This window comes from Fukomys damarensis, unplaced genomic scaffold (assembly GCF_012274545.1).
Source record: "Fukomys damarensis isolate Sample0158 unplaced genomic scaffold, DMR_v1.0_HiC HiC_scaffold_18, whole genome shotgun sequence".
Taxonomy (NCBI): domain Eukaryota; kingdom Metazoa; phylum Chordata; class Mammalia; order Rodentia; family Bathyergidae; genus Fukomys; species Fukomys damarensis.
Window position 1 is genome coordinate 43,142,912 of NW_022900930.1, and position 19,757 is coordinate 43,162,668.

At 41.6% G+C, this 19,757-nt stretch overlaps 1 protein-coding gene and 1 pseudogene across 2 annotated transcripts in view; both read left to right on the top strand.

Annotated features, from left to right (window-relative positions):
• The first annotated feature begins 5,521 nt into the window (after positions 1-5,521).
• The window catches only part of Piwil2 (piwi like RNA-mediated gene silencing 2), a 68,019-nt gene continuing 53,783 nt past the window's right edge, over positions 5,522-19,757 (top strand). The window contains exons 1-6 of one of the 2 annotated variants that reach the window (XM_010624248.1): positions 5,522-5,791; positions 8,022-8,260; positions 12,565-12,652; positions 12,788-12,926; positions 13,609-13,815; positions 14,349-14,459. In XM_010624248.1, the coding sequence (XP_010622550.1) occupies positions 8,069-8,260; positions 12,565-12,652; positions 12,788-12,926; positions 13,609-13,815; positions 14,349-14,459 (737 nt within the window). In that variant the 5' untranslated portion in view covers positions 5,522-5,791; positions 8,022-8,068. Of the gene's footprint in view, positions 5,792-7,377; positions 7,508-8,021; positions 8,261-12,564; positions 12,653-12,787; positions 12,927-13,608; positions 13,816-14,348; positions 14,460-19,757 lie in introns of those variants that run through there. The other variant, XM_010624257.1, reaches the window with a different exon arrangement.
• On the top strand, positions 15,896-17,541 carry LOC104862774 (annotated as a pseudogene).

Here is a 19,757-nt window from a genome sequence, read left to right on the forward strand (position 1 = left end):
GGAAGTCTGTCCTTGTGTCTTGCTTAAGTGTTTTCTCATTTTAATTTTTGTTGTCGGACTGTCCATGGTTTAATCTCTGGATTGTCACCCAAATCTTCCTGATATAGATGCGCCGTAGCTTCTGTGTCTCTAGTGACCCACAGACATTCTCATCTTCATAACATCAGAGAAAACAGCTCATCAAATCAACGGCAATGCTTTACCCCAACTGATACAATCAGCAACACATTAAGATCAAGCACAACTTGGACACTGACCACCTGTGGTAGTCACTAGTCTATCACCCTTAAATCATTTGAATTAAATTGAAATCAAGAAGCAGTCCAGAACATGTCTGCAGTGAACAAAATTTCAATATAGTATATTTACCATTTAATGGCTCAGACAGAGCAAGGATGCAAGACCCCTGATCTCAGTTAGCTAATGGCTGAACCCCATGATGCTGACTGACCTTTGGCTGCAAGGCCCAGATTGAGTTCCCCATCCTTCCAAATGGTTGAACTCCTCAACGTTCTATTACAGGTTTCCCACGCCCTTTCTTTAAAGATGTTCAAAGTTGGGAACTCAGAAAAATACCCTTGATGACCACCTCTGTCTTTGCAGAGTGGGTCCAAAGAATGGCACAGTCAGGAGGTCTGAGAGTGCGGGGGGGGGGCGCGCTTGTGCTACCTTCCCAGCATTTGAGCGATGGCGGCTGGGTCGGGAGCTGGTGTGGTTCTCCTTCCCGCTGTGGATCGGGGCCCAGCCTACCTCCTGGTGCTTGAGCTATCCTTTTTTTTTTTCTTTTTTTTTTGAGATGGGGTCTCACTATATAGTCCAGGCTGGCCTTGAATGTACTATGTAGCCCAGGCTGGCCTTGAACTCACAGTGATTCTCCTGCTTCTGCTTCCCAAGTGCTGGGATTACAGGTGTGTGCCACCACAGCATACATTTCTGCACAAATAAGTAAGAAACAAAGTTGATATGGCTGGAAAGTTTCCTAGCTTCCTCCAGAGATAAGCAAGGATCAGGCTGACCTTGTAGGTAGGGCTTTGAGCTGGTCCAAAGTACTCTCCTTGTGGCTTCCTCCAGTGATTGTACAGCTGGCTCTGGGGTTGTATATGAATATTTTATCCTATAAGTTGTATATGAATATTCTATGCCTATAAGTGTCTGAGGGGATTAGACCTCTCAGGAATTGCTGCAAAGAGAGATGTGCTCATGTCTTGGGGCTCCATAATCCTAATAACTCCTTTGAAGTTAAAGTCCATGGTTGATCATCTTGTTGATTGGAGCAGGTCAAATGGAGGCAGCCTCCACCCAAAGATGCTCCTTGGAGGGTCCTGGATTTATTGCCACCTTGATGTGGCCTAGAGGTGCACCCCTTCCCCCCTCCCTTGGTACCAGGGATCAAATTTGGGACCTTGTGCTTGTGACACAGGTGGCGGCACCACTGAGCTAAATCCCCAGCTCAGGTCCACCCCTGCTGAAAAGCAGCCATGCTTAGCTTGCAAACTGGGTTCTTATAAAAAATGAACACCTGCACTGGGGATTTAGCTCAGTGTCTCCTTGCCTGCCTCACACACAAGGTCCTGAGTTTGATTCCCCGGTACCAAAACAACAACAAACAAAAAACTGAACACCTTGCAAAGTGTGCCACAACACATACCCATCAAACCTGTGACTGATACTATTGTTTTGGGCTGGGTTAACTAAGATTCAACAACTAGCCATGTGAGTGTGTACTTGTAATCCTAGCACTGAGGGAAGCTGAGGCAGGCGGATTGTGACCTCAACTTGCAGTTGATCCCTGCCTGGGCAGCAACTTAGGCAATTTAGAATCTGCCTTAAAAAGGGGGTGGGGTGAGAATGTAGCTCACTGCAAAGGCCATGGGTTCAGTGTTCAATCTCCAGTATACCCCTCCACACACATACATACATGAAGCTGTGTGGAAGGGCCCAACCTGTCCCTCCTGTCAAAAACGGTGCACTCCAGTACAGCAGGTTGCCTGATAGCATTGCTGTTTGTTTATTTTTATTTTATTTTTAGCATTGCCTTTTTGTGGAAGCTGTCCATTTGGGGGGAGTTTGTCCTCCTTCCCAAAATGCAAAGCAAAGCTATCAGTCAGTGAGGTTCTCAGTTTCAGAGGTTCCCTGAAATGCTATGCCCTGCTTCACTAATGTTTGGCTAAGCCAAAGCCAGTGGTGTCCACAGGGCTGCTGTGCTGTTGGGCATCAGTGCCGGCCATGTGGAGTGCAAAGTGGATGTGGATGCTCCACTGGGTAGGCAGAACTCAAAGCTGTTCTCAGAGGTCTGGCCAGTACTCCTGATTGATGCCATTCTGCTGTTACTGACTCATGGGCTTGACAGTGGTCTTGCTATTTGATTGGCCACCTGGAAAAGTACAGTCTGGCAGGTTACAGACTTCCCTCTTTAGGGTCATCAACCATGGAAACAGATCACAACTGCTGATCAAACCATCTCTGTCACTCACACGGGTGCATGTATGAGGGTTCATTCTTTGATGAGTATAGTTGGACTCAGATGTGAGATGAGACTCTACTGCCTGGATCCATGGTGTTGCAGACCCGGCAACGTACCCACCACTGTAGTCTGGGCACCAGGTAAAAGACTGCTCTAGATGAGTTGGCTATGACTGCATGCCAGACCTGTAACTCCTAATAAAGGTTGAACTGTCTACCTCTCCATATGGGAGGCCACAGTGTGCAGGCCCCACCTGAGCTTTGATTCATTGTGGAGGTCCTGGCTTCTTCAGGTTTCATTGTTGTTGTTCCACTCTAATAGCTGACTCTGACCTTCCGATTGTGGCTCTCAAAACTAATTTTAGTCAGATTTTTAGCTGTGTAGCATTTGCTGTTTAACAATGCACTTTGAGGGCTGGGAATTTATCTGAATGGTTCCACTGCCTACCTCACAAGTGCAACGGCCCAAGTTCGATCCCAGGTACCAAAAACAAACAAATAAAAATACACTTTGAGTCAGTGGACTTGCCACACTGCCCACTATCCACAAGTATCTGAGATTGCCAACATTGCCATAGCCTCCTCAAGACACTCAAACTAATCATGTTGAAATTTAACTGCTACTGTGATGGTATTGGAAAGTGGAACCTTCAAGAGGTCCTTAGGAGCTGGGTGTGGCAGCACAGGTCTATAACCCCAGCACTAGGGAGGCTGAGGTAGGAGAGGAAGCTCAGTGTGAGTCTGAGGCCAGCCGGGGCTACATACCAAATCTTGTCTCTCTGCTCCCCCCATCAAAAAACAGAAAACAAGGCAGTTAGTTCACATGGGCTCCACTCTCATGAATGGGTGGATGTCAGGAGTGGTTTTTAAAAGCAATATCTCTCATGTGCATGTTTTTTTACCCTCTCTTGCCATGTGGTGCTCTTGCCATGACAGGACGAAGCAAGAAGCCCCTCATTAGATGCAGGCTCTGAAAACTTGGACTTCCTGAATCCAGAGCTGTGGGAAATCAATTAATTTCCTTCATAAATCATCCAGTCTGTAGTTCTCTCCCTCTCTCTGTTTCTCTCTGTATTCTCTGTAAAGAAATTTTTACTATTCTCTTATAACAGCAGAAAACAGATGGAGATAACATCTATTGCATTTTTCTGGTGCATATATGTTAGTAAGTGTCTGTTTTCTGTTGCTATAACAGAGTATCTGAGACTGTGATTTATAAACGAAAGAGGTTTATTTTGGCTCTTGGTTCTGGAGGTCTAAGAGCATGAGATCAATACCAATTAATACCAGCATCTGTTCTGCAAAAAAAGGAAGGGCAGTGGGCCTGAGTAGTGTGTGAGACTAAGGGAAGGTGCTGGCCTTGCTTCTGTAGAACAATCTAATCTACTCTTGAAAAATCCATTCCTGTGAGAACTGAGCTACATCCCTACCCCTTTACTTTTTTTAAAATTTTGAGATAGAGTCTTGATAAATTGCCTAGGATAGGCTTGAACTTGTGATCCTCTTGCCTCAGCCTGCCAAAATGCTGGGTTCACAGGCATATGGCACCATGCCTGTAACAATCCAGTCTCTTGAGGAAGATAATAATTCTATTCATGAGAACAGTGCTCCATGACCTAATCCCCTCCAAAAGGCCTCACCTCCCAATGCCTCCACATTGGGAATCGACATCAACATGTCACGGGGACAAACTGTCCAAACCACAGCAGTAAGGCACTGTGGTAACTTAATGTTCTCAGGAGAAATTGCTTCCTCTTGACCACTCTCTGAGTATTAATCAGGATAAAAAGGTGAGTTGGCAAGCTGGGCACCCTGGCGAGTCAATGGTGTAGTTCCAGTTCCAACTGGCCTGAGAAGAGACCAGTGATGTAGTTCCAGTCCAAGGGCTGGCAGGCTCAAGACTCAGGAAAAGCAAATGTTTCAGTTTGAGTTTGAAAGCAGGAAAAAGCTGATATTCATAGTCATATATTCTCCCTCCTTCTCTTTGTCCCCCCTCCCGGGGATTATACCCAGACTCCTGTGCATGTTAGGCAAACACTCTACCACTGAGCTACATGCCTTCTTATTTTATTTTGAGAAAGGGACTCACTAAGTTGCCTGATAGTGAGTTTTCTTCGTCTTTCTTTCTTTTTTTCTTTTGTATGGTACTAGGGATTGAACCCAGAGTCTTCACATTGAGCTACATCCCCACCCCCGCTCTTTTTTGAGACATGGTCTCTGTGTAGTCCAGGCTTGCCTCTAATGCACGGTCCTTTTGGCTTAGCCTTCCCAGCCCCACTTCATTCATCCTTATGTCCAATCAATACCAAGATTATATGGAGTCTTCTTTGGTGAAATAAGCAGTATTTGTGATGTATGGATGAATTTAAGATACTGTATAGAGGCTAACTACTCTTACATAAACACAGTATGGAAATCCAAGGAAACCCAGGAATGGGGGGACATACCTGTAATACCAGCTACTCAGGAGGGTAAGGCAGGAAGACTGAGAATTTAAAGTGAGACCTCATTAAAACGAACAAACCAAAACAAAACAAAAAAAAGCTGGTCAGGCGTAGTGGCTCACACCTGTAATTCCAGCTACTCAGGCCTCGGAGACAAGAGGACAGCAAATTTGAAGCCTGAACTTCATAGTGAAACCCTGTCTCAATCAGTGAATGGCTGGGGATGTACTGTACCTCCATGCGGAAGCCCTCGGGTTCAGTCTTTTTCAGGAACACCTACAAGTTGTCTGGGGGCCACTGGGCTACATCTCTAGGGGCCCAGAGGACCAGAAATCAGCATCTGGCCCACATGTGGAGATTTCTGCATGGCGGGGTAAACACAGTCTTCTCTAGAGGCTCAGTAGGGCCTACGAGGACTAGAGCCCAGGTGAGAGGCTGAGACTTGTGTTTAAGGCTGGAGGAGCCAGGCAGCGGGTACAGGCTGGGCTGACCTCCCCAACATTTGTGTGCGGGGCGAGCTGGGCCACCCCGCCCACTCAGGGCCCTCCCCCAGGAGGTGGGAGGTGGGCGGGGCCAGGCAGCCGGAAGTCGTTATTGCCGGCTGGCACGAGGGGGGAACGGGGTCTCCCTGAGAGGGTCATTTGGTGACCGGAGAGGGGAAGGCTTGCAGGAGGGCTGCCGAGAAGCCTGTTAGTGCTTGGGAAATAGTGGGCAGGACCCTGAGCAGAGCTGGTGGTTTGGGAAAAGGCAGTTTTCTCTCACGTGTGAAGAGCGTGGGGTTTGCCTTTAGGGCCTACGCCTCCAGTCAGGCCCCTGGCTGGTCCCCTTGCCCGACAGACCTGAGGGGAAGGTAGGCCCGGCCCTGTGGAACCTCACTTTTTCGGGTAAGTGTGTGCTGACTAAATGTGGAAGTCTGTGAAGGGAGGGCCTTCAGTCTGTAGAAGTGAGGGAAGGGCGGAGAAAGAAGATTCCAGAAATCCTTTGGTGCCCTACATCCTTTTCTTTCTTTGGTACCTAAAATGGAACTCCAGGCCTGGAACTTGCCAGGCAGGCGCTGCGCTGCTGAGCTACATTCCCGGCCCTGGTGGGTGTTACAGCACCTCTCAGGAAAAAATATGACGAATGTTTACATTTTAAAAAATTACAGTAAAAGACACATTGCCATGAGTCCTCCCTAGATACTCCCCTTGGCTTTGAATACACTTTCCCTATCATCTTGACACTTTCTAAAGCAGTTCTGGAAGTGCTTTTGTGTCTTTAGTTACATTATTGTGGCTGCCTTCATGGCCTGAATCGATTTATATTTATTTATTTATTTTGTGGTACAGGGATTGAACTCGGGACCTTGTGCTTACAAGCTTACAAAGCAGATAGTAGAACCACTGAGCTAAATCCCCGGGCTGTGAATCGATTTTAAATGTTCATCTTCCATGGGGAAGATGGGGACTCTGGGGGAGAGGCAGTGTTCACAGGGTTCCAGATCTGGTGTTTGGACAATTTGGTGACTGTTTACAAATTTTATTACAATTAAAAGTCACATTGCCATTACACTTATCCTACTGCTTTTGGCAATGTGTGTGTGTGTGTGAGTGTGTGTGTGTTTAACTGCAATTTTTTTAAAGCCCTTAAGCAAAATTCACTGTACTTTTTGATCACCCCTTTTACCATTAGACAAACTGATTATTCTGGATTCTTGTGGGCTTGTAGAGATGTAAGGGAAGAGTCCAGGCTTACTAAACTAAAAGAGTTTTAGCAGTGAAAGGGGAGAGCTCTGTAGTCTTGCGAAAGGAAACATAGGCAGCGCTTATAGCATAAAAGAGGGTAGATTAATTCAAAACTGCATCCACCTAGGGCTGGGGATTTAGCTCAGTGGTTCTGCCGCCTGCCTCACAAGCACAAGATATCGAGTTCATTCCCTGGTACCAAAACAAACTACCTCCACCTACCTATAAAATTGACTTAGGTGTTGAGTGTTATTTTCTTCATATGCACAGCCTGATTTCTTTGTAGCTAATATACTGCAGACAGGTTTTCAAAAGTTAAAAACAGTTTACTGACTTTTTAGTTAAGAAAGATTTTTTTTTTTTTGGTATCAGGGATCAAATTGAACTCAGGACCTCGTGCTTCCCAGGCACGTGCTGTGCCACTGAGCTAAATCCCCAGTCCTTAAGAAAGATTCTTTACCTGGAGTATGGGCATATTCCTTTTCCCAGCTACTAGGGAGGCTAAAGCAAGAAGATTGTTAAGTTCAACGGCAGTCTAGGAATTTAGGGAGACCCCAGTCTCAAAAATAAAGTAAGGATGGAGGAAGTAGCTCAGTTGTAGAGCTCATGCTTAGCAAGCACAAGGCCCTGGGTTGGATCCTAAGCATCAAAATAAAAAGTAAATATGTTCTTCAAAGAACAGGTCAGGACAATGAGAGGAGCCCTTTAGAATGGGAGTCTTGAAGTTTGTAGGGTTTAAAGCAATTTTGAAGAGGCCTCACAAACCTTAGACTTGAGAGATTGGGGTGAAGGAGAGACTAATCCCTGGTTACCTGCGAGACAGAAGATGTTCAATGAATGGAACCTCAGAGAACCAGAAAATATTGTGAACTCAAGGTAAATAGCTCTGTATCCTGGAGATCTCTGTCCTGCTAGAGTTTGGAATAGTTTTATAGGAAGGACTTGGATATAGATTCAGAGAGGCAGTGAAAGATTAAGGAGATGAGTTTAATGCAGTTATAGTTGGGGGAAAAAGGACTCTGACAAAACACCCATAAGTATTTGTTGACAAGTTAACTATGGACTTGTTTATTAACCAAAATCATCCCCATATATAAAATAACTTCCTTCTACAACAGGTGACTAATTTATAGGGCTCATTCTCTAAGAGGCTATTTGGGAAGAAAGTGTAAGTTTGTGAGGAAATTGGAGGAGGGCTTGGGCCCCTAAGGGATTATAATAGAAGGTGTTTAGATTTTTTCAAGCTCAGATAGGAGCTTTTAAAGTGAATATGTTATAGAAGGCTGATCATATCACTGATAAAGTAACTTTTTTAAATGCTTTGAGAGTTTGTCTTTCTTGAAGGAAAACAAAAATACTTGGAAATCTAAATTTTTTTAATTGCTGGCAGGTAATCAACCAGAATAGATTCAACACTTGGTCTTCTACAGATTTTCGATGGATCCTATCCGCCCATCATTCAGGGCCCCTGCTCCTGCCCACCCATCTCAGTTTGTACGGATGCCAGGCTGTTGGCCACAAGCTCCTAGACCTTTGAATTTATCTCTGGGAAGGGCAGGACCTACAGCCAGAGGCCATATGTTTGGAAAGCCAGAGGTACCTGGCACACAGAATCGGTCAGCACAAAGGGTAAGCACATTTGGTTGGTTGCACAGCAGTAATATACAGCTTGCTTTGTGGTCAAGGGAAGTAACGGATTTCAAAATGCTTAAGAATCTGGGAAGCCTTGTACAAAACCAAGGCATTTTTTTGGTTGTCTCTCACTCTCTTTTTCTTTCTTCTGCAAAACATTTATTGGTACATTTTGATTTTTTAAATTTAAATTTTATTTTTTATTTTTAAAAGTTTTGGCGGGGAGTTACTGGGAGTTAATTTTATTTTTTGGTACCAGGAATTGAACTCAGGACCTTGAATTTGGCAAGAAGGCACAGTGCCACTGAGCTACATCTCTACCCCCCTTTTTGTGGTACATTTTAGATACACATAATGATAACATTCATCATAGGGATTTTTGAACCTGTATTTGATATATCTTGCTTCTTTTTTCTCATTCCCCCTCCATTTAACCCCTCTTCCCCTCCTTATTTACAGAAGCTTTGTTTCCATTTTTTTCTTCTTTTTTTTTCTTGTCCCTCCTTTCCTTTCCCCCTCCCCTATTCCTTGTCCCCCTTCTCATTTGTACATTTTCTTCTCATTTCCCAATATCTATTAAACATTTTGGTCCTTATTTCCACTTTTAGTTCCTCACACCAAAGAAACAGTGTAGTATTTAAATGTATGTTCCAATTTCTCTCACTTAAGAGTGTGTTCTCAAGGTGCGTCCATTTAGCTAGAAATGTCTCAAGGTTATCCTTCTTTATGACAGAGCAGTACTCCATTGAATAAAAAAATCCTCTTCTTTCTTTTTTTTCTAGATTTTTAAAAACCACATCTTTATTCATTCATGGTTTGATGGGCATTTAGGCTGTTTCCAAGATTTAGCTATTATAAACTGTGCCACTATTGGTTTGTTTTCACCAAGTAATTGCATCTTGCCAGGCATGGTGGTGCATACCTGTAATCCCAGCACTAGAGAGGATGAGGCAGGAGGATCACTGTGAATTGGAGGCCAGCCTGGATGGCATAGTGAGTTCAAGGCCAGCTTCAACTACGTAATGAGACTCTGTCTCAAAAACAAAGCAAAACAAAACAAAAAACCCAAGTAATTGCATCTACTAGGCATACAGTTCAAATACTAAAATTGTGACTCTAGAAAAGTATCTCATAATAAACACTAGGTGGACTTGGATAAGTGCTTTAGATCAGTCCTGTAGTTCAGTTTGTCCATCCATTCATCCATCCATAATTGAATAGTTTCAATGGTATGGCCTGTTGTTTTTATCTGAGTGTTCAGCTTTTTACCCTAGTTGGGTTTCATGATATTGGCAGTAGTTCCTACATCTGAGGTAAAATTGTTAGATTTGTTCCTTTCAAAAGCTCTTTGGGGGGAAAAGGAAGTTCTTTGGCCAAATCTTAAAGAAAAAGAGTATCTTTAGCTATTGCTATTACAATAAGAATGTGTGTGTTCTTAATCTCCTGATTAATTTTTATAGTAATAATACACTTGGTATTTCTTTTACTTAGGAGGTACTAAGAACTCTACACTTTAAGAATGTAATTAATTTTTTATTTAGCAAAACATTTGGTACATTTTAGGCATACATAATGATAACACTTGTCATTGAGAGTTTGTGCCTGTACATAATACATCCTGGGGCCGGGGATTTAGCTAGCGGTTCGGTGGCCTGCCTTGCAAGCACAAGGACCTGAGTTCAATCCCTGGTGCCAAAAAAAAAAAAAACTGTAATACATCCCACCTCTTTTTTCCCACTCCCCTCCTTCCCATAAGCCCCCTCCTCTCCCTTTGTTCAAAAGCTTTGTTTCTATTTTTTCCTTCTATTTTCACTTAGCCCTTTTTTCTCTCTCCCTCTTCCCTTGTTCTCCTCATTCAACATTTTCTTCCTATTTTCCAATATTATTATACATTTTAGTCCTCATTTTCACTTTTGGTTCCTCTCACCTGAGAAACAATGTGATATTTAAACATGTGTGTCTAGGGCTGGGGATTTAGCTCAGTGGTTCCGCCACCTGCCTTGCAAGTGTAAGGTCCTGAGTTCGATTCTTGGTACCCCCCCCCAAAAAAAAGAGGGAGAAAGAAACCAGGGCTGGGGATTTAGCTCAGTAGTTCCACCACCTACTTTGGAAGCACAAGGTTCTGAGTTTGATTCCTGGTACCAAAAAACAAACAAACAAACAAAATCCAACAAAGCAAATAAACACGTGTGTCCCATTTATTTCACTGAAGAGTCTGGTGTTAAGGTCCATCTATTTAGCTATAAATGTCTGAAGTGCATCCTTTTTTTTGGAGGCTCATCCTTCTTTATGGCAGAGTAGTATTCCATCCTATAAAGAAAATGTATCTTCTTTGTCCATTCATGGTTTGATCGGTTTTAATGTGAGGGGGTCTGATTTTTTTTATATATTCCTTTTTTTTTTTTTTTTTTTTTTGGTACCAGGTATCAAACTCAGGACCTTGTGCTTGTGAGGCCAGTGGCAGCACCAGTGAGCTAAATCCCTGGCCCTTATATAGTCTAGATAGTAGTCCTTTGATGAGTAGCTGGTAAAATTTTTTTCTCACACTGTGGATTGTCTCTTCACTCTGTTGGGCAGTACTGGGGATTGAATTTAGGGCCTTTATATCAAGATACATCATTAACTCTATAAAATTAAAAAAAAAATTTTTTTGAGATAAGGTCTTGATGAGTTGCCCAAGGTGGTCTTGAAATTGTAGTCCTCCTGTCTCAGCTTCCTACAGTGTTGGGATTATAAGTGTGCACCAGCATACTGTGCCAAATTATGGGCTTTCATAGTTTATAATAGCTATAGCTTAGAAACAGCCCAAACGCCCATCAACCAATGAATGGATACAAATGTGTTTTTATTTAATATGAGGGAGTACTACTCTGCCCTAAAGAAGGATAACCTTGAGACATTTCTAGCTAAATGGATGCATCATGAGAACAAACTCTTTAGGGAGAGAAATTGGACACACATGTTTAAATCCGACATTATTTCTGTGGTGTGAGAAACCAGAGATATAAATAAAGACCAGAATGTATAATAGATATTGGGAAATGGGAAGAAAATGCTCAAATGGGAAGGGGAGCAAAAGGGGGATAGAGGAAAGGAAAGAAGGGATAAGAAGGAAAAAGAACAAAAGGGAAAAATAGAAACAAAGCTTTTGTAAATAAGGAAGGAAAAGGGTTGAAGGGAGGGGAGTGGAATGGGAAAAAAAGAATAAGCAAGATATATCATGTACAGGTTCAAAATCCCTATGATAAATTTTATCATGTATATCTAAAATGTACCAATGAATTTTTTTTCATTGAGCTTATTGGTATTTTTTTAAGTATACAGTACAGTTACATTCATCATTAGGATCTTTACATGACAGGTCTTGCTTCTCATTTTTTCCCCATACCCCTGCCCCCCCTTCCCTATTCCAATAAATGTTTTGCTGAAAAGAAAAAAAAGGGCACTTTTTTTTTTTTTTTTTGAGACAGGGTCTCACTATGGAGTTCTGGCTAGCCTTGAACTCACTATAGCTTGGGCTGGCCTTGAACTTGTGGGGATCCTTCTGCCTCAGCCTTCCAATTGCTGGGATTATAGGTTTGCACCACCATGCCTAGCTTTATGTCATGGACTTCTAACTGTAGCTATACTTAAAAATCTAATAAAGTAGGGATAGGGATGTAGCTCAGTGGCGCCACACCTGCCTGGCAAGTGCAAGGTTCTGAGTTTGATTCTGGGTACAGAAAAAAAGATCTAATAAAGTAATCCATGATTGGATGTTGAAAGAAAGTTCTGGGTTTTTTTTTGCAGTGCTGTACTCTATAATGAGCCTAAAATTTTTTTTGAAATAGTTATATGCCTTTTTAACATTTATGAATTTTGAAGACTGTTTTTTTTTTTTTTGGTTTGTTTTTGTCTTTTGAAACAGGATCTTACTATGTAGTTCAGGCTGGCCTTCAACTCACTGTGTAGCCCAGACTAGCCTCAAAATCATGGCAATCCTCCTGCCTCAGCTTCTCAAGTACTGGGATTATAAGCATGTACCATCAACCTGGTCCTGAAGACTAATTTTAATGTTTACCAAGGTTTCAAAAATGCCATTGTTTCTGGGGTTTTATTTTATCTCTCTTTTCCAAAGAAGAATATTTGTTTGAGAGTAGCAGAACATTACAATGGGAATACATATATCATAATAAACTATTGGCACAGTCAAGGAGATTGAGGCAAAGGGAAGTTTTCAGAAACAAAAATGACAAGGATTTTAGCAGAGCTGGGGTTTTAAACTACATCTTAGAATAACTTTACTTATTGCATTTCTTCAGGAGTGTGTTGGTTTGGTGTCCATGTTCCGAGGTATGGGTCTTGAGACGGTGTCCCAGGCTCCTCTGAAACGAGAAATGCCTTCTTTAGGTACGTGGAAAACAAACTTGAGAATTGTGATGTGTATAGGTACTTGGTCCTTAAATCTTTAAGTTTATATTTAGAAAAGTAACTACTATGAAACGAGTTTGGCTCACAGTTATAGCTGAGGTTTGGTTCTTTCAGGTAGAGGCATTTTAGGTCGAGGCTTATCGGCTAACATGGTTCACAAGGAGAAAGAAGAACACCATCCTGCTTTTCCTGATCCTCTGGTATTGGCAGCTGGGGATAGCAAGCTAGCAGAGGCCTCTGTTGGTTGGAATAAGTAAGTCAAGTCCCCTTCCCATGCAACCATCAAGCCTAGGTGGAAAGAGAAGTTGTGGCAGGGGCGTGTTACCATGCAAGCAAGGGTTTCCAGTAAACATTTTCCAGTTCCAGGAGCGGCTAGCTGCCACTGATTGAGGCAATCACTGGGAAAGGGTGATAAGTACTCCACCGGGCCATTCACAAGTTCATTTGCCCCCTTACCCCTTAGTAAGTGTCCCTGATTGAAGAGGCTCTTTAACCTGGTGAGTCATATTCCCTTCAACTCTGCTTGGGAAGATGGCTCTAAGAATTAATATCAGTAGCCATTGTGAATGTCATGAATCTGAGAGAATCCCAAAGTTGTGGCTTTGGCTGACTCCTTCAGAAAGGGAATCCATGCATGCCAGTAATCCCAGCACTTAGGAAGCTGAGATAGGATTCCTGCACATTTAAGGAGACCTGGGGTACATAGTAAGTTGAAGACCAACTATATAGTGAGACCCTGTGTCACAAAACAGAAGAAGAAGGGGCCAGGGATTTATTAGCTCAGTGGTGCCACCACCTGCCTTGCTAGCTAGCACATGATCCTGAGTTGATCCCCACTACCCCCGCCCCCCAAATTCAGGCTTGGGAGAAGATGAAGTGTATATAAACAGTATGACTAGAAAAGTTCTGACTTGCCTCTCTTTGTACCATTTCAGAGTTCTTGGAAGAGGGAGTTCAGATGCCTCTTCATTACCTCTGGGAAGAATAGCTGGTGGCATAGGCAGAGGAGTAGACAAATCTCTCTGGGCACCTGGCCTACCTGCCTGGGACCTCCAGCAGCTGTCAGCACCAACGCCTCTGCCCGGGTCCTTGCTGAACTCTCCAGATCAACCCCCTGGCCCAACTGTGGAACACACGGAGAAGTAAGTCAGGAGCACTGCCTGCTCTGCAGAGGGATGTCAAAGGGGCAGGAGGGGCCTCTGCTTCTCTGTGGCTAGGCTGATGTGTAATACTGTGAACACTGGCTGTGGGATCCAAAGTCTCCTTGGGTGATAGGGAGGGTGCAGGGTGGTTGTTTTGTTTTGTTTTGTTTTGTTTGTTTGAGACAGGGTCTCATTGTGTAGTTCAGGCTGGCTTTAGGGACTCACTATGTAGCCCAGGCTGGCCTCAAACTCATGGTAATCCTTCTGCCTCAACTTCTCAAGTGTTGGGATTACAGCCATGCACTACCACATAAAAGATAAAAGAAGATTTATCTTCTTTTCATCAAAGTTTGATTTTGTGCATCTTGGTACTTGGTTTGTGTAAAGTGTAAAAAATATTACTTCCCCCAGTCTTATTTTTAATGTTTTTGCAAGTTGGCTTAAGAAATTTTCCTGCTGTAGCTCCCTGGGACTCCAGGTACAAAGCATTACACTCAGCTGATGCTTTTGTTTTTTTAATTTTTATTTTCCAGAGAGTGTTTTGTGAAGCAAGGATCAAAAGGAACACCTCAATCTTTGGGACTGAATCTCATCAAAATACAGTGTCATAATGAAGCAGTTTATCAATATCATGTTACTTTCAGGTAATTACAGCTTTTCTGTTCACTTTTCAGAGGACAGGAATGATATATTTCCCCTAGAATGACTGATTACTGTTCTGCATAATTCATAGTAAACTTCTTCAAGCAGTTATCCTTGTGCTCAGATCCTGGCCAGAACATGTGTGTGTATTTGTTTGGTTTTGGTTTTGGTTTTAGCTTTTTGCTTTTGCTTTTTGTTTTTTGATTCAGGGTCTTACTATTGAGTTCAGGCTGATCTTGAACTCACTCTGTAGCCATGCTTGGCCTCAAACTTGCTGTAGTCCTCCTACCTCAGCCTCCAGAGTGCTGGGAATACAGGTGTGCACCACCACACCTGACTATAAGGTTAATGTTTTTATATGCATGTTTTTAGCTGTATTACCAGTTCAGGCTGGGTGTGGTGGTGTGGCCTGTAATCCCAGCACTTGGGAGGCTGAGGCAGGAGTATCGCTGTGAGTTCGAGACCAGCCTGGGCTACAGAGTGAGTTCCAGCTCAATCTCAACTACATAGTGAGTCCCTGTCTCAAAAACAAACAAACAAACAAAAAAACCAATTCAGAGTTTAACTTAATAGATACAGGTTTATACATGAAACTAGAAGTACATTTAATGTAAAATTAATGAAGTTTAAGTTCAAGGCCTCTTGTTTGCTTGAGTCCCTTACATGGCTTTTTTACTTAGTTTGGGTGTATAAATTTATATTCTTAATCTCCCTCATAGTAGGAAACATCCATATCCCACAAAACTGGGATACTTCCCTACCTGTGTCATTGTAATCAAAGTTTACATCTCTGCAGTGACAGTTTACCGTTAAATTTGAGGGTGGTTTATTATACCATTGATTGATTGATTGATTTTTTTTTTTTTTGAGACAAGTAGTCGGGTCTTGAACTAGCTATGTAGTCCAGCCTGGCTTCAAACTCATAGCAGTCCCTTTGCCTTAGCCTCCTGAATGCTGAGATTATAGGCATGCACCAAATGCATTTGGCTATTACACCTTTTTTTTTTTTTGGTACCCTAGATCGAATTTGGGACCTTGCACGGCAGGTGGTGGCACCACTGAGCTAAATCCCAGCCCAAAACATAGCATTTTTTAACTGCGGTCACCAGGGTGTACAGTAGATCACTAAAGCTTATTACTTTCATTTAATTGAAATTTCATACCCTCTAATACCAATGTCCCCTTTCCCCACTCCCACCAACCTCTAGTAACCACCATGTTATTCTCTATGAGTTCAACTTTCTCAGATTCCCCTTATAAGTGAATCATACAGTATTTATCTTTCTGCGCCTGAGTTACTTCACCTAGTCTAAATTCCTGTAAGTTACCTATGTTGTCACAAATGGTAGAAAATTCCTTCTTTCTAAAGGATGTATAGTATAGTATTTCACTCTGTGTGTATACATACAACACATTTTCTTTATCCATTTATCCGTCAATGGATGTCTTGTCTACTGTGAATAGTCCTGAAGTAAATATTGGAATGCTGATCTTAACATTGATTTTAGTTACTTTGAATATATACCTATACATGAGATTGTCAGATCATGCAGTAATTTTGTTTCTAGTTTTTTGAAGAACCTCCATACTATTTTTCAAAATGGCTATACTAGAAAATCTGAGTTTTAGAAGACCAGCTACTAATTGATGCTACAGAAGGAAGAAGTGGAGTGAAAGAGAAAGGAACAATTCAGAGGAAGATACCCTGAAAACATGTTATAAAGACCAAGGGAAGAACCATTTGGATGAGGAGAGAGTGGTTGACTTTGGCCATAGGAAAAGATGTTACTGGATTTACTTTCGAAGATATCTTTGGTGTTCAGTGTGAATATTCAGTCATGAAGTTAGGCTAGGGTCTTCTCCCACAGCAATGAGGCTGGTGAGCCTGTGTCCTGGGGGCCGGCCCACTAGGTGACTTTTTGACAAGTTGCTGCTCTCCATAGGGATGCTTATGCTGTCAGCCACACAAGTCTACACCACCTTGACTATCCAGCACTTTGCATTCTTAAACTTACTACCTGTAGAAGCAGACATTTTATCATATAATTTTGAAAATGCATCTCAGACATTTGATGATCTTCCAGCTATATTTAGTTATAGACTTCCAGCTGAGGTTTAAAGGGTTTTTTGATTAATTCAAAATCAGAGATTGCCTGTGAACCCATAGTGACTCCACCAGTAAAAGACAATTCATCTGGCACTTGCATCATGTTAATTAGAAGACTTGATTATAATTTTGATATAAAGGTTTTAAATGCACAGAGAGTGGGATACAAAGCAGCTACTATTCATAGTTTTTCATTATGAGAACCTCATCAGCACGGGACCAGTGACATTGATGTGTTAAAGAAAATTGACATTTCATCTGTATTGGTAAATCATCAGCTAATTCCCTGGAAGACAAATTCACATATGAAAAAGGGGCCTACATTATCCTAGATCTAGAATTTAATCTTCCTTTGGAATACTGTCTAATCTCCTTCCTTATTATAGTGGGCATCTGTCTCATCTAATAGTCATTTTTATATGCACACAATTTTTCCACTACAGACACAGAGCTAGAAAAAAATAGACCTGATAAGGATCAATTTAAGAAATTCCCTGTACATAAATTTAAGAAAGGAGATGAGTATGATGTATATGACATTTGTTTGGATGAATATGAAGATGGAGACAAACTCAGAATCCTTCCCTGTTCCCATTCTAATCACTGCAAGTGTGTAGACCCCTGGCTAACTAAAACCAAGAAAACCTATCCAGTCTGCAAGCAAAAAATACTGCTTCTCAGGGTGATTCTGACTCTGACACAGATAGTAGTCAAGAAGAAAATGAACTGTCAGAGCGTACCCCTTTGTTTAGACCTTTAGCTTCTGCCAGTGCACAGTCGTTTGGGGCTTTGTGAGAGTCCCACTCACATTAGAACATGACAGAACCTTCATACTCTTGAGGATAATCACCATGAAGAGAGTGACGGCACTGAGGCAGAGAATGAATGAAGCCAGTGTTGGGGTCCAGTTGTAGTCTAATGGTGAGCAGGACTGCACCTTAGCAAATCTGTGTGACTTTCAGAAGGTGATTGGTTGATTTCCTTTAAAACATTTATTTAGGTATATAATTTGATTTTTTACTCCTTTTAGAGATTTTGGTAGAAATAACTTATTTTTTAGCGTTTTGTTTAATCAGATTACCAAAACAGGCTTTTATCTGGCGCTTATCTGTAGGTCTATACTTGATTTTATTAATAAGTAATAACAGATTGGTGCTTTAACTCAGCACCGAGGATGAAACATAGCCAAAATATATCAATATAGTTTGTGATTAAGACTTAGATCACAGGGCCAGGGATTTAGCTCAGTGGTGCCACCGCCTGCCTTGCAAGTGCAAGGTCCTGTGTTTGATTCCCGGTACCAAAAAAAAAAAAAGAGAAGACTTAGATCCCAAGTATGCAAATGTTTTGTGTTTCACATGTGAAATTGTGTCGTGGCCGTCTAGCATGAGCTAAAGCCAATGCCCAGACCTCCCTAAAATCCCCTAAGAATGAATTGGAATACTTTCTGGTATTTCCCCAAGTTGCCATCATTTGTGAGAAGCCAAAGGTATTTTACCATTTCTCCTCCTATCAGCACCACATTGAAAACTCAAAGGTATCTTTTTCATTTCTGTTCCCAATCAGTCTTATCATGATAGGAAAGGTCTGTAACTAGTGCAGATTTCAAAAGTCTTTTAATACTATAGTGTGAATATAATTCAACAGGTAATGTCTTTGGACTTATCAGATTTCAGTATTTTTAAGGGTTTTGTTTTGTGTCAGAGCGAAAAGAAAATGCTGAATAAAAATACTCAATTTCAGCAACTGTTAATACTAAGATCATATACCTCTTTAATAAAGAGCATCTTATGCTAATTAGCCCTGCTCACCTATGTATAGAGGAAACTGTTCAAGTGTTGGATTTGAAAATAAGTGCTATGTTTAACAGATCGAATTATTGAAATGATGTATTATGCAAAGCTATATTATACACTATTGTAACTATGTAGACATTATAGAAATAAATAATCAAACTGCTAATAATTTTTATATGGCCCTTATATGAGGGGCATTTGAATATTAACACAATTTTCCACTTTATGAACTAGTAAATGTTCTCCTGTACTGTTACTACATAGCTTTATATGCAGACTTCTGCAAAGGTATGACTGAGGTAAGATAAATACATACCACCTCAGAATTTTATACAAAATAACTACTCACAAGATTTAGGTTACCTATGGAAAAAGCCTACAAAAATCAAAAAACAAGATTGTAGCTAAAATTATTCCAAAAATAAAGAGCATGTGTTATGATAAAACAGCAACAAGAAGAACAAAGATGCCTTTAGTGATTGTCTAGTATCTCTAAAAGATTAAAGGAATCAGGAAGAACATAGCCCAGGAGAAATAGCAAGTGAATCAAGTACTCTTATTTATTTATTTGTTTGTTTGTTTGTTTATTTATTTATTTACTGAGACAGGTTCTCACTGTGTAGTTGAGACTGACCTGGAACTCACTCATAGCGATCCTCCTGCCTCAGCCTCCTGAGTGCTGGGATTACAGGCGTTCACCACCATGCCTGGCCTCAAGTACTCATTTTAGAAATTTTAAAGATTTTTTAGGAGTAGGAAAATTTATTGGGGAACAGGAATAGTTCCTGAGGGACAGGAGGAGGTCCCAAGTGGGTTCCCCTAGAGGTTTTTAAGATTGAGAAAGGAATGCTAACTAAGGACTTTACTGTAAGTATGAAAGGAGAGCTGACACATATTGCAAGGAAAAACCCAAAAAAAAAAAAAAAGGATGAAGTACAGCCCCTGGATGTTGGCCTGTTGTGGAATATAAGTAAGGAGAATACAAGAGATGAGTGTTACAGAAGGGAGGCTAGGCATGGTGGCACATGCTTATAATCCCAGCACTTGGGAGGCTGAGGTAGGAGGATTCCAAGTTTGAAACCAGCCTGGGTTACATTTTGAGTACTGATGTGACAGTATAAGTGGAAAATTTCTGACCATGAAACTTGTTTCATGCACAAATTATTAAAAATACTGTATAAAATACCTTCAGCTATATGTATAAAGTATGTATCATTCATAAATGAATTTCCTGTTTAGATTTGGGTCCCATTCCCAAGATACTATGTATATGAAAATATTCATATAAGAAGTCTGAAGAGCCAGGCATGGTGGCGCACACCTGTAATCCCAGCACTCGGGAGGCTGAGGCAGGAGGATTGCTGTGATTTTGAGACCAGCCTGGGCTACATAGTGAG